Source organism: Oryzias melastigma, linkage group LG4, assembly GCF_002922805.2.
Source record: "Oryzias melastigma strain HK-1 linkage group LG4, ASM292280v2, whole genome shotgun sequence".
Classification (NCBI taxonomy): Eukaryota; Metazoa; Chordata; class Actinopteri; order Beloniformes; family Adrianichthyidae; genus Oryzias; species Oryzias melastigma.
The window spans coordinates 16,694,714-16,708,496 of NC_050515.1; the positions used below are offsets into that span (position 1 = coordinate 16,694,714).

At 39.1% G+C, this 13,783-nt stretch overlaps 1 protein-coding gene across 2 annotated transcripts in view; it reads right to left on the reverse strand.

Moving 5' to 3' along the window:
* ddah1 (dimethylarginine dimethylaminohydrolase 1) overlaps positions 1-13,247 on the reverse strand; it is an 80,873-nt gene extending 67,626 nt beyond the window's left edge. Inside the window, exons 1-2 of one of the 2 annotated variants that reach the window (XM_024279081.2) lie at positions 12,969-13,247; positions 12,482-12,810 (exon numbers count right to left, since the gene is read on the reverse strand). In XM_024279081.2, the coding sequence (XP_024134849.1) occupies positions 12,482-12,775 (294 nt within the window). In that variant the 5' untranslated portion in view covers positions 12,776-12,810; positions 12,969-13,247. The remainder of the gene's footprint in view (positions 1-12,481; positions 12,811-12,968) is intronic. The other variant, XM_024279079.2, reaches the window with a different exon arrangement.
* Positions 13,248-13,783: the final 536 nt, after the last annotated feature.

Consider the following 13,783-nt stretch of genomic DNA (forward strand, 5'->3'; position numbering starts at 1 on the left):
AAAACTGTTCATATTTTAGCACTTTTAGGATGTGTTTCAAGGGAAATTATGTGGTAAATAGCAATAGGAGTATGCTTCAAAACCGGTCTAGTGCACCCTGGCTTTGCTCAACAGAGGCTGGGATAGGTCCCAGCAACCTTGTGATACTGAAAGGGCATTGGTGGGTTTGGAAAATGGATGAAATATATCAGTACTTCTATAGTGCCCTCCTACTTTGATTAAGTCCCAAACTGCTTTACTTTCACAAATCCCATTTACCCGTGCACACATACAAAGCTGCCATGCAGAGTACAAGGAGCAATATGGGGTTCAAAGTTTGCCCTATTTCATAAATAGGAAAATTAACTGGAACTGAACTTGACTGGATTTATAAAAAGTTTATAAATCGAAGTAGTCAGTTTCAGAACTAGAACAAAAAATAAATAAATTTCACTTTTGATCAAAAACGACGAGGAAGTCTCTGGAAAAAAAATGTTCAGACAGAAAATTTATGAGTGAGAACTTCAGTTGAACAAAAATATGTTTAGTTTCAAGGGACTTTCTGAATGAATGTCTTTTGATTTCACATCACATGATGACAGAACAAATAACTCAGATAAAGCAGTAAATCAGAAAACCAAAGCAGTCTTTTGGGAAATAAGACAACAGGATTAGTAAAGCCAAGACAAAAAGATACAAAATGTTCTGTTTGATAAACGAAATACATTGAAAGACCTGAACCCATAAAATAAATAAGATAAAACCTTATGTACTTAAATAGTTATTTCAACCTCAAGTTATTAATAAAGGTAACCATGGATTAGCAAATCGCTACATAATAAATTGCCTTTCCCAGGGTTTAGTCTAGACTTAACAGCAAGATAAAAATCAATTCCAAGTAAGAAAAAAAATTTTTTTCAAATTAGTGGTTGGACGTGGGTTTGTGCTTAAGTCATTCCTAAGATCAAGACTGTTCTGCTGCTTCATAAATGAGGCCCCAGGTGTAAACGCAGATGAAAAAAAAACATGCAGGAAGGCAACCGGTGATGATCCAAGACAAGACAGAAGTATGAGCTGGTGCGTGTGGTAGAAACAAATAACTTAATGTCGGGAAGATCAGTTGGAAATTCTGAGAATTGAGTAGAAACTTTTTTTGTCTCAGCAGTAAAACTAGGAGTTGAAATGATAGATAAAATCAGGTGAAAAAAATGTATTTATGCAGATTTGATCACTCTGCACACCTTCACTTTACTAAAATATGATAACGGTAAGTCTTTCCTAAGTCATGATGGTTCGAGTTTTTCGACACAGGAGGTCTCAAGCTGCAGATGTAATGTTGACTTTTTCCTCAGTTGATTTTCGACTCTTGCCAAATTTTCACATTTGTCGTTATACAATTAGTTGACCTAAACGTGTCTTCAACTTACTTTACTCTTGATGTGGCTCCAAGTTGCCTGCAGCACTGTGAAGTTTCACACGGAACCAGCGAGCCAAAAACCAAAACAGTTTCAACCAAGCTCTTTCAACGCAGACCTGATCCCCGGCCTTCACGCCATGTCTGGATACTCGCTGCTTGATCGTGTGCAGAATCCCATTATTTCAGCTAGCGTGAGCTCATTGCAAAGAAGAGCGTTTGGTAGTCTAATCCAGGCCTCCTTTGATGTTCTGTCAATTTAAACTGCTAACTGGCCAAGAAAGCAAACGCGTCGATCTGCTGGTGATGATTTAAAGCAGGATTGGAGAGGCATTCTGACAGGCTGACACCTGTTGACCCTCTCCAGAGGCCTGACATGTTTCAACTTCTCACTTACATCTACCCAAATGGTTCTCCTTAATGTAAAGTTAGGGACACGTCTGCATGTCCGTATCCAATGGAAAGCAAACAGGCCATTCCTTTTTATTGTCTACTGGATCTGAAGAGTATTTCAACCAATTTGTTGGAAGTAGCATGTTTGTCACATCAGTTTCAAGGATTTCAGGTGGTTGATCTCAGGTAATCGATTGACTTCTCCACTCAAGACACAATAAACATAGCTCTTTTTTAATGCAGGGGTCACATTTTTATCTAACCCTTGTGCTATCCTAGGTATGTTTACATTAAAAGTGGGGTCATCTGGACCCCCACTTTTTTTTTTCCAAGGATTTTTTTTTTTTTATCTTCGCTGGTGTCCGTGGCAGACATAAAATCCTGTCCACCTTTGTCATGGGAAGGATCAAACATCAATGTAAGGGTGGGGTCATCTGGACCCCATAAGAGAGCGAAAGGGTTTAAAAGAAACATTTCTTCACATCCCAAATTTTGACTTTAGTCTGTGTCAAAATGACTCAGAGACTTTTTGTTTTTGAAGACATCATTTTAAAGAGGTGGGTTGCTATTTTGGTCAAGTTTTGCTGTCATTGAAGCCATTATAGACCCACTTCAACACAGACTAATGAAGTAATTTGGATGAGTGATGAAACATATCAAAGAATGAAGACTTTAAGTCCAGATGCCATGATTCAACTTCACTACGTGATTAATGAAAACTTTCACCAACAAGATTTTTTGCAAAATAACTATTATAAATGTTCTGGAATAAGTTTCAATCGTTATTGTAGGTTTGTACCTCTTCATTCAAAATTTTAAAAAAGGTATGTTATTAGATTAGATTAGATTAGATTAGAAACAGTTTATTTAAAGCAATCAATAAACAGAGGTTTACTCCCATACAGGGACCTGTCAAACATGGGATAATCAGTCTTTTTTTTTAGTTTTAATATTTATAAATCATGTTTTTGGTTCAAATACAATACAATTCAAGCTATTTGTATTGCTTTTTGCATGTGTACAGAACTATTTTATTTTGACCTGTATGATCCACAAAAACTTAAGTTATAGGAGTGACTTTCTGAGTCAATTGGATTTTTTCATGAAGTGAAAGCAGTAAAGGCTGTAAGCCTCTCACACGAGTGTAAACAGATGGATGCTGGGAAGTAGGGGCAGCTTACTCCATGATAATGGTTCCGCCCACAACTCAGAGGTGAATTTCTAATGAGCTCTTGCTGATCTGCAGAAATTTCCTAGAAAATGAGAGATTTTTGTTTTAGTCTAAAAATGACATAATTATAATTAAGACCAGTGGGAACGCTTTAAAATAGACCAGAAAATGATTGGAGTGGGACTTTTATTAAAAGCTTTTTGCCCCTGAACAAATACTATATAGATCAACATGATCAAATATGTTTTATTGTCTTTAAAAGTTAGCCGTCTAGGTTACAGCATTTAATAAACTGCAACTATTATGGGCTGTTTTGCTCAGATGTCCCAAAAGAGAAGCAGAAGACAAACACTGTTTGAATGAAAAGCCCATGGTGGTTTTTCATGTTGTTGTTTTTCTTTTGTTTTTTTTGTAGCAGACCTCTGGATACAACAAAGGATATAAAGCAGCAGTTGTTGCTCAGAGCGGCGGAAAAAGTTGGCGTTCAGACTGACAGCGGCCCCTCTGCAAGAACATCAAATATTCCCTGTGGCTTCCAGCCAATTAATGACGGCGGTGATAATGCTCTATGTCTCTTAGGGATTAGTAGCTTGTGAGGAGGGAAAATGAGAGATAACGATGAGAGTCTGATAACAGAGGAGAATATGAAAGCCTTACTTTAAATGAATCTTGACTGACATCGACTGTGTTTATAGACTATGAGGAAAGCGGCACCAACAATCATAACAATATATTCGTCTGGAGGATAATTTATTCGGCAACAGTTAGAGCTAGGTGGGCGTCAGTACAATGTCTAAAGACTTATAAATGGTGGAAATCGCAAACTGAACTAGTACTTTGGTGAACTACTACCTCAAATATTTTGTTCTGTACTATGAATAAAAATACAATACTATACCTGAAGTCAAACATTATGAGGATCTATTGACTTTGAATATTCTTGGATGTGCAAAGAGTAATATCAAAAACCCTCTATACTGGGTAAGTAATCAACCTGTGTGAACCTAAGAGCTGTTTTTAGAGCACATAAGAGCAGAATATCCTCATGTTCTGATTGGCCCTGTGCTGATGGTGTTTACAGAGCAGTGTGCTGCATGTAAATGCAAGTATTGCTCTTACTGCTGCTGCTGCTGTGATGCTTCAAGAATTTATTGACCAGTTGAAACAAGAAGTACTGTTAAAGCATGACAACTGTAGTTGCATCGAGTTGCAATGGGTCAATGAGGCCATATGACGTCGTTTTCTCATCACATTTGTGTTTAACTTCACACCAGCAATAATTCTATTTTGGTCGATTTACTGATTTAAACATACATAAAAAATACTAAAAATTAAATCAAAAATTAAGTCAATTCATCAATGTTAAAATGGGTGTCAAGAGGTGATTTCTATGAAAACAATGACCAAAAATAGTCAAAGATGATCCTCTTTTATCATTAAAACACAAGGAAACTAAATAAAAGCCACAAGAAAAGAAAGTATAAAGCTTTTTAAGTCAATATTATGGTCATTATTAACAAAGATTAAGAAATCATCAATACAAGATTCTATAAATGTTGAAGAAAAAAAAGTTCAACCGGGTCAAACTTAGACCAATCAGGCACTCAGATTTGGTTGTAACGTATGGTAGTGATGCGTTTTTCTAATTTACAGAAGTGCCAACCATTTGAAAATTAATCATGATGGAGTAATTAATATTTGTGCCTGGAGAGAACATGACGCCAAGTCTTTCATATATTCAATTCAATTCAATTCAATTTTATTTATATAGCCCAATATCACAAATTCAATTTGCCTCATTGGGCTTCATGCCTGTAGTTTTTACAGATGCACAGATGGAGTCATAAAATATGCACAATAGGTAAAAACTAAACAGACTATAAAGAACAGGTCATCCCTGTCCTTAGACCCTCCCTCGCGGTAAGGAAAAGTGTATTAAAAAGTGTAAAAGAAAAAAGATTTGCAAGATTTGAACTGCTTCCATATTTCACATTTATAAGCCTCTTCCAACCGTTGGTAGCAAATATGTGCAAGTAAACAGTAACAAAGGAAAAAGATGAAGCCCCTCCCTGCTTGCCCTGTGTGAATACCATGGGCTAAATGTGTGTTTAATTACCCACGTTCAGCGTGTTCTTGAACGCATGTTCACATACCTGGTGAAATGACAGCATCTGAGACAAACTAAAGAAAAACCATCAATGTTTCTGCAAAACTACCTTTCTAGTATGTCAGAATTAAGAGTATTTCCTTTCAGAACTTAGCAACTTTTTTATCGTTTTATTTCTCATTCCTGCTTTAGAGTCTGTATTGGTTGTCCTGGTTGAACATTTTTAAGCAACCTGTTTCTGACTGTTGTGCTGTGTGGAAAATTCACATATCAATTACGCGCATGGAATTCATTAATTTTGTCTCAATAAAGGTCAGTGAGCGTGCCCTTTCCGTGTAATAAAACAAAGCTATTCCCTGTGTAAAATGTAACCTTTAAATGCCATTTTTTTTGTGAGCAGCCATGAAATGTACAATACGGAAATATGAGTCCCTGCTTTAATGTTCAAACCTTTGGCTTAGAAATACATTTCTTTAAATATATGTTTTTAGTCAAGTGCCTTCTTTGTATTTCACAAATTTATACAATTTATTAAACTTTTGAAACTTCAAAACAAATGCCTGATTGTATGAAATAATCCACAATTGACTTAAACTGGCCTTATATTTCTTTTCTCAAGTTTTTGTACTGTGAGGGAAAAAACTGACAAAAAAAATTAAAAAACACGTAATTTTTGTGATTTTTCCAGCTGAACTTTCAGCAGTAAAAGACCTTTTGTCTGGCCTTGTCCAAAGCCTTTCTGACCTTATCGAGACTTTTCTCGCTGCTGCCATGCCTGGCCCACTTCCTGTGTCTTCTCCTGCTCCGTCTCACATACCAAACCAGACGTTCACACACCCACAGGGAGGTTTATGCTTGACCGGGTCATCTTGCAAAGATGAGAGGAGTTCCTGTTCACGAGTCTCTTGCAGCTGTCTCGCAGGCTGCCGCACTGTACTAGGCTAAAGGGCCTGTGGGGGGATAAACCTGGGACAAACGCGGGTCAGAGTCCAAAGTCAAGGCAGGGAAATCTGTCTGGTCTAGTCATTGTGCTCTGTCTTTACACAACACATGAGGAACTACACCGAACTACAAGTGCTGCTGCTAAAGCTGAAGACATTAAAAAAAAAATACACCTGGATCAGTTATGTTGATCTGCCGTACTTTGAAGCTTGATTCTTAAATTCTCTCTGAGCAGGCAGATAAAAAAGAACAAAGAAAGAAACCTCGCAAGCTCTAGATTGTTCTCAGATTAGGAATTGCAGCATATGCTGTTTATTTCCCTACACACAAGGCCTTTATCAACCTACTTCACTAGTATTTACATCATATGTGAACTTCACCAGAGTTCATTATTAACGGAACCAACATCTTTGCTTACTGTAAAGTGGTTTACAACAATTTTAAAGTTACTTTTCACAGCTGCCAAATTGTGTGGACCTCACAGGAAAACAAAGTCTGGAGCACTGACTGTATATTCACTGGACATCTCAACCCCTCCCCTCTTGTGTTCTAAATAGGAAGTACCTGCTGGTTCCAAGAGGTCAAAATCCCATTAACTTCCACTGAGAAATAGACAGTTAATTCTGTAATTTTAATAACAAGAATAACCATGCTTGCTCTGATGCTTTCTTTTTAACATCTTCTTTCTAATCCTATTTTTTTATATATTTTTCTTTATTGCATGTTATTCAAATAAACTGACCAATCAGATGCCTCAGTAAAAGCCTGTGGTTATTTATAATTTCTGGGATAGATTTTAGAAAAATTAGGCATTTCCTGAAACCAACATGACAGAGAACCACAGGAGTTCTGACGTTACAGATGACGAGGAGGCAGACAGGACAAAAGTAAGCAGAAAGGCAGGTCAGATGTGGAAAGAATGTGACACCTCTGGAGGGTACATTCACCTCATCCCTCCGAAAACTGCCAGCTTCCAGCTGTCTCCCCCTCCTCCCCCGTTCACACTTGGATGTCATGTTTCCTAAAGGTCGCTTCTGGAAGGGAAGTCATATAAGAGAGCGGAGACTGCAGCAACAAATCAACATCTGCAGGCCGTCTAGTCAAAACAAAGCGTCTTTGCTGTCTGCTCTAAGGTTGAGGGTAGCCATGTGAGGCGTGACCGGAAAGGGGGCCCATATGAACACAAACAGCTGGGCCTGAACCTAAATATTACGTCTATAAAAACATGACCTAAATATTGTGTCTGCAGACCAGAAGTTTCCATCCTGTCTCCAAACCTAAAGAAACCTCAGAATTTCCGTCCATTTTTTTTTTTCATGATCACTGGAATCTACAGTAGCAGGTCACACCATTAAAACATAATGTTCCAGTATGGTTTAATACGGCGTATTAAAACACCTGTAAAGTTTGTACTTTTTCAGCTGTTATGGAAAACCACAAAGGTGATCTACCAACTCAATAGGAAGAAGGAAACACCAAAAAATAAACGAAACAATTGCAATTTTTTAACTTCTTCTCTTTTACAACTATTTGGTTAATTATTTGACAGTGTGATGAGACTCCAAATTGCAGAAAAAGGTCATCCAATTGTATTTGCACGAAAAACTATAGGAAGCAGCTCCAAAGTTGAGCACCACATCACCTGAGCTGAATCTATTCTGGAATGCAGCATTTCCAGCTTTAGATGAACACAAAATACAAACGCATAAATCTCCACAAGTGGAGTGTTTGTGAGTTTTCCAAATATTTAGTTTTTAAATGAGTTAATATGAGATTAAACATGGCAGAGTGTATACCCGACTGTGCTGCTGTTTGAAGTGGTCTGCTGCCTGGTTTAAAAACAGTATTTGACAAAGATTTATTGAGGATGTAATTTCTCACTCAACAAAAGTCTTCTTCTAGCTCTGGTATATATGATTTAAAAGTATCTCCATCCTCAAAAATAAAAACATTTCCAGCCGTTCTTTTAGAAATCTGACCTTGAATTTAAAGCTGCATCCATTCATCACCTCTGCAAAACGGTTCCATGAGCACTTTGATACAGTAAAGGATTCGCTCTGTTTGGGAATATTACAGGGTGAGGTTCTCGCTGCAATAACATTTCTGTCAGAGGTCCGATATTTGTTGCTTACCTCACAACAGATGTGGGGGGGGGGGGCTTAGGACGTGCTTAAGAATTCTACAGAATGCAGTGCAGTTCTCTAACTGTTCAGGCATGAAATTGCACTTCCAACACTTTCACCCAAACAAGCAGCACTTTAAGAAGCGGACTGTCGCCTCAAAATAAAAAAGAAACTTCCTCACAAAGGATCATTATCAAACTCTGAGGGACTAGATCAATAAGGTCAAAGAAGTCTCTGTGAATGTGAAGAGAGGCAGACTGAATCTATTCCTAGTTCTTCTGGGTTTCATAACCGATGAACACAGGAAACTTGTGGGCAAAATCGACTTTACTGTTCTTGGTTTTGAGTCGTGGCTTTAACCGAGACATTTTAATCCAAGATTTTTGAGCGCTTAACCATGATCTGGTATTGCATTATCTAAAGCAGGGGTGTCAAACTCAAGACCTCAAGGGCCGACGTCCTGCTGGTTTTCCAGAAACCCTGCCTAAACTCCTGCTGATTACCTGGATCAGGTGTGTTTAGCCAATAAGAAGCTTCTATGGCAGCTTGGTTGGAAAACATGTAGGACACCGGCACCTCCAGGGCTGGAGTTCGACACCTGTGATCTAAAGCCTTGGTCACATACATATGTAAAGGTGCTGCAGTGTTTTGGGCTGTCCGGGCCCTTAGCGGGTGGTAGACAGGTGTTGATCTGCATGTGAGAAGTGTATCATGAAATATTTCTAAGGATAATGTAAGTTACACGCACTAATGACAAACAGATAAGCCAGTTGTATAGTGGCCAAACACCACACTCTAGTCATTAGTAATATGTGTGCACTGGCCCCTGTAAGAGTCCGTAAGATGTCCACACAAACTATGCTCTAAAGTGGTTTAATTTTCTCAATTTTAACAGCCATGCAAGAAGCATGCATCACTTGAAAAGCACTAATAGACCCCTTGCACACTACAGAGGTTCAGAGCGCCAAAACAATGCACGTTTGACGCCCCTTCATCACCCTTCAGGTTCCACTGTCACTCGCAGCTTGTAGAAAAAAATATCCAGTCTACTATCTTAAATAATGTGCATGCCCCACACAGGTTTGCCCACTTTTTACCCACAGACAGTCCATATCTACCAGTAAGGGCAAGATATAAACTTCTACAAGTGACTTTGAAACATAGTCAAAATTTACAATTCATTAGGCAAAACATGCCTCCCGAATTTCCAGACTTCAGTTCCTTTTGCTTCATAATCTAAACACTGAATCCTTTTTTAGGCTGCTGCTGGAAGACTCTCAGCAACAAGTAAAGACATGCAAGTCTAGTTGCCAGGAAAAGTGCATGCTGTTATGACCCGAGTAAAAATTCAGGAAGGACAAAGACAGCTTTCAAAAACCAGAATGAAAAAACTATTTTCAACAAATCCAGCAAACCAAAATGAATGAAAAAAATTTCTTTTCACTGCAGATCAACAGTTAAACCGTTTTTCTTCAAGACCTTTTATTTTGCAATGTCATTCTAAACATGCAGAATATTCCTTGTGATATTCTTTTGACGTCACTGGTGAGCCACTGATATTTCAGGGATCGTGAACTGCCAGGTTCTCAAATATTCTAATCAAATCAGTGTTTTTTAATGGCTTGGATTTTAAAATGGATGAATCAATTTTCACAATTTCTATTATCAATCAAATTCACAACTCAATACTGTTTTAAATATATATTTTTTAAATATGTATTTAATCTGTCATTTTTTATGTAATAATTCAAAAGAAGTTTCCATTTGTTTATATTTAACTACTAAATGTGTTTCTAAAACCAAACAAAACTAATTTAACCCAGGGAATTTGGCCCAAAAAAAATCAGTATAAATCCAAATTATGTATAGTAATGCTACTATCACAAAAATATAACTGCCACTCCACGATGGGGCGGTATCAGCAGAATTATCACGATTTCATGCCACTGCGGGATTATTTTGAAAATCGCTAGCGTGGTCATGAATGTTGATGGCGGCAGTCAGGGCTGCAGAATTGTCCACTTTTTCTACATCACCAGGCTACCGGGTGGCCAGTAGCACTTGATATGAACGACTGTCATCTAGACATTTACACATCGTCCAATCAGAACTACTGTGACCGTCCAGCTGTCGCCATGATTTTCTGTCCCTGGACTGCCACCATGCGACCTCCAGGGCGGCCGATGACTGATGTCAACTTTTAGAGAAAAATTGTCTGGTCATCTTAAAATTGTAACTTTTTCTTAAAACCTCTGCAGCCGCCACCGCGCGGCATGTAAAAATGCAACTGGTGCCTTACAATTGGAAATGCTACACAGCCACCTGTTGAATTTACTAAAAAAAACTTGCACTGTGGCATTTTGGGATATGTGACCATATAGTCTAAGCCAGAGGTGTCCAAAGTCAGTCCTCGAGGGCCGGCCTCCAGCTGGCTTTCCAGAAACCCTGTTGTATCTGCTGCTGATTTCCTGGATCAGGTGCGTTTGGCCAATAAGAAGCTTCAATGGCAGGTTGGTTGGAAAACATGTAGTACACCGGCCCTCGAGGACGGACTTTGGACACCCCTGATCTAAACCATCAGATTGATTTGTGAACTTTCATTTCCAGCTATGTTTCTGTCACCTTAAAAATAAGATTAGATCTGAAAATCATGGCCCAAGAATGAACCATTTAAAGGGCCAGAAGGTCTTAGAAATCTGCAGCTTTGCCTTCAACGGCATTAAGATGATCAGAACCAGATTATGAAAACTATGAAATTAAATAACTCAGTAGGGGAGGGATTATATAAATTTGCTTCTTACGAATCCTTTTCAGGAAATAAATCAGGCTCTACTTGACTTTCGATAATAATCCCTATATTTAATGAATCAAATGTGATTTATGTCTGTTTTTGTTTTTTTCTAAAAGCAATGTATTTTATTACTCCTGTGAGGAATTTGATACATCTGAGTTATTTATTTTTTATTTTATTGTTTACAATTAATGCTCAAAATAAACCAAATCAAAAGTTGCACTCTTTATTGCATTTTTTTTTCTTTAAGGTCTATGAAGTTGTGCAATAATACACTTATAAATCCATGTAATACATTAGCCTACTAAAACGTAGGGGGTTTGAAGTGCAAGTTGAACATCTCTTCACATATTACATAATCTTCAGTCCAAAGGATCTGGACAAAGTTCACTTTTGCAAAGGCGGAACATATCTTGGTTAAACATAAAGTAAAGTGAATTCATGTTTACTTTAGCAAAAATAGAAAAAAAACTCTCTGATCTACTGAAACAGATCGCTCCACAACCCCAAAAGTGGCATAAGTCAACAAGTCCTGACAACTCTGAGCTTGGAATGAATCATGCATCCTCAGTATAGGATGACAAAATTAAAAAAAAAAAAATGTAGGCACTTAAGAGTCGATCTCCGGGAGAAAAACATTGTAAATGACTGACAGCTTGAGGATTTCTGGCTTGAAACAGTGGGTCTTTGTCTCAAAATGTATCAAAGTTTGCGTAATAAGAAGCAGTCACATGAACTGTAGAAGCCACAAGATGTCTTATTCTGTACACTTGAACCTCAAATTTGGATCAAAACCCAACTGATGATTTCGCAGCTTGCATATAACAACGATGCATATTCACATGCAAATGCTCTGTCTCCATCATAAATGATAAGCATTGGCAGAGAGAGCAGCTCTGAGCTTTCCGATCAATAACTGCACCATCACTGAGGCTGGGGGACCATTAGCACCAGTGGGCCAAGTGAAGTGACTGTGATGTGGACTGACAGGGGCTTTCACAAAACCCACCCCACTGTTCCTGTCATTGTCGTTCAAACACCCTCACACGAATACCCGACGTTACACAAACCTACATTTGTATGATGTAATCCAAAGAAGGCTAAACTGAACATTTAAGGATTTTTTTTCTGTAACAGATGTAAAAATGAAGAGGAACCAAAAAAAAATGTGCAAAACAGAAGAAATCCACTTGTTGCTGCACAATGTATCATTTTATATGAAGAGGAAACCGGTTTCTTATAGGATATAGAATGCAATATGACAATAAAACTCTAATAGAAACAACTTATTGCCAATAAATAGGACAAACTTGCAGGTTTATGTTGCACCACTACACATTTTGTGCACTGATTTGGTCATCTGGGAACAAACATGCATGAAAGTACATGAAGTTCTGACTGACACACTGATCGGCCCAAACTGCCCATCCCTGCATCCTCTGCTCCCATGGGAGCTCCACTGGCACGTGCACGGGAGGATGTGACGCCTTGCCCTCCACTTTCACGTCAAACTTTTTTTTTTTTTTTTGCAGCACTGAATCATGCTGACAGGTCCCCCTACCTCTCCCCTCCTGCTCTCGGCCCCGGGTCTGGTGATGAGCGCCGTGTCCCCGCACACCACGGCCGCGTCCTCCACGAACACGCAGTCCGGGAGCGCCTCGTCCGCGGGGAGCTCCACCACCTCCAGCCCGAGCCTCGTCCGCAGGACCTGCACGTACGCGTCATGCTCCCCTCGCGCCTTGTCCAGGTCCACCTCCGCCTGGCTGGTCCTGAGCGCCTCCGTGGCCAGCGACGCAGGGATTCCCCGGACGATCGCGTGGGTGTAATGACCAAAACCTGCCATCAAACCAGCCATGTTTCTGCCTTCCTTTCACTTGGCGCGCTCAGAATCTGGGGGGAAACGGGAGAGAGAAACACCCAAGAGGCAAATGAGCCAATGAAGCAGAGAAACGACCCTCAGTGGACCCGATGCTGGCTGTCTTTCTCGGTTGTTTTTTGCCAGTCTGTAGTGGTTTTGGTTCTTTTATTTACAGTAGCAGGCTACGTACAGTGTCAGTCAGCTCTGCTCCAGTCTCCAGGCGAGCGACAGCGCGTCAGTGACGCGCAGCGATCATTACGTGCGCTCTGTCAGCCTTCAGCGGAGTTCAGTCCAACAAGTGACAGCCTCCAGCTGATCCAGGAAGCCCATTCATGACATCAAAGTCCACTGATAACCACGCGCCTTACATTAGAATCACATACACTCAGAGTGTTTGGAAGAAATCCCTGTATGTCTGCAAAAATGTGCACCAATTCGTAGATATCTCATGCATAAACATATTTTACAACTCCAAAAGTCTGCCTTTGTGTTTGAAATGGTTAATGTTCATTATTGCACACGAGAACATTTTTAGTCCTTCATTGTTGCTCTTTGGCTTTGAAGAAAAATGCAAACGATTTGAATAAATAATGGATTTTCTGGGTCAAGTTTTAACCTTTCTGTTTGGATTTTTATTTTAATTTGTCTTTTTTTAATTTTACATAAGTTAAAAAAGCCTTGTGTGCTTTACCATTTCTCCAAAATGCAGATGTCAGATAACGAGCCAAAATGATAGAGAAAGGTTTAATCGAGGCATGTCCAAAGTCCGTCCCCTGATTTTCACTGGCATGCAGGCTCCTTTCATTAAATCAGTAATTTGCTGCCTCCAGCACTTTCTAAAAAACTGCTGATTCTTTAGATTGTGATTGGCCAAATGTTGTTATACGCTGTTGTAAACCTTTTTTTCCTGACACTTTCTATCCCATTTCTAAAATGTCAACTGGGAATAAAAAAGAAAAATTGACGGTGAGGGGCATCACTTCCATGACAAGTAGAAATTTGCCT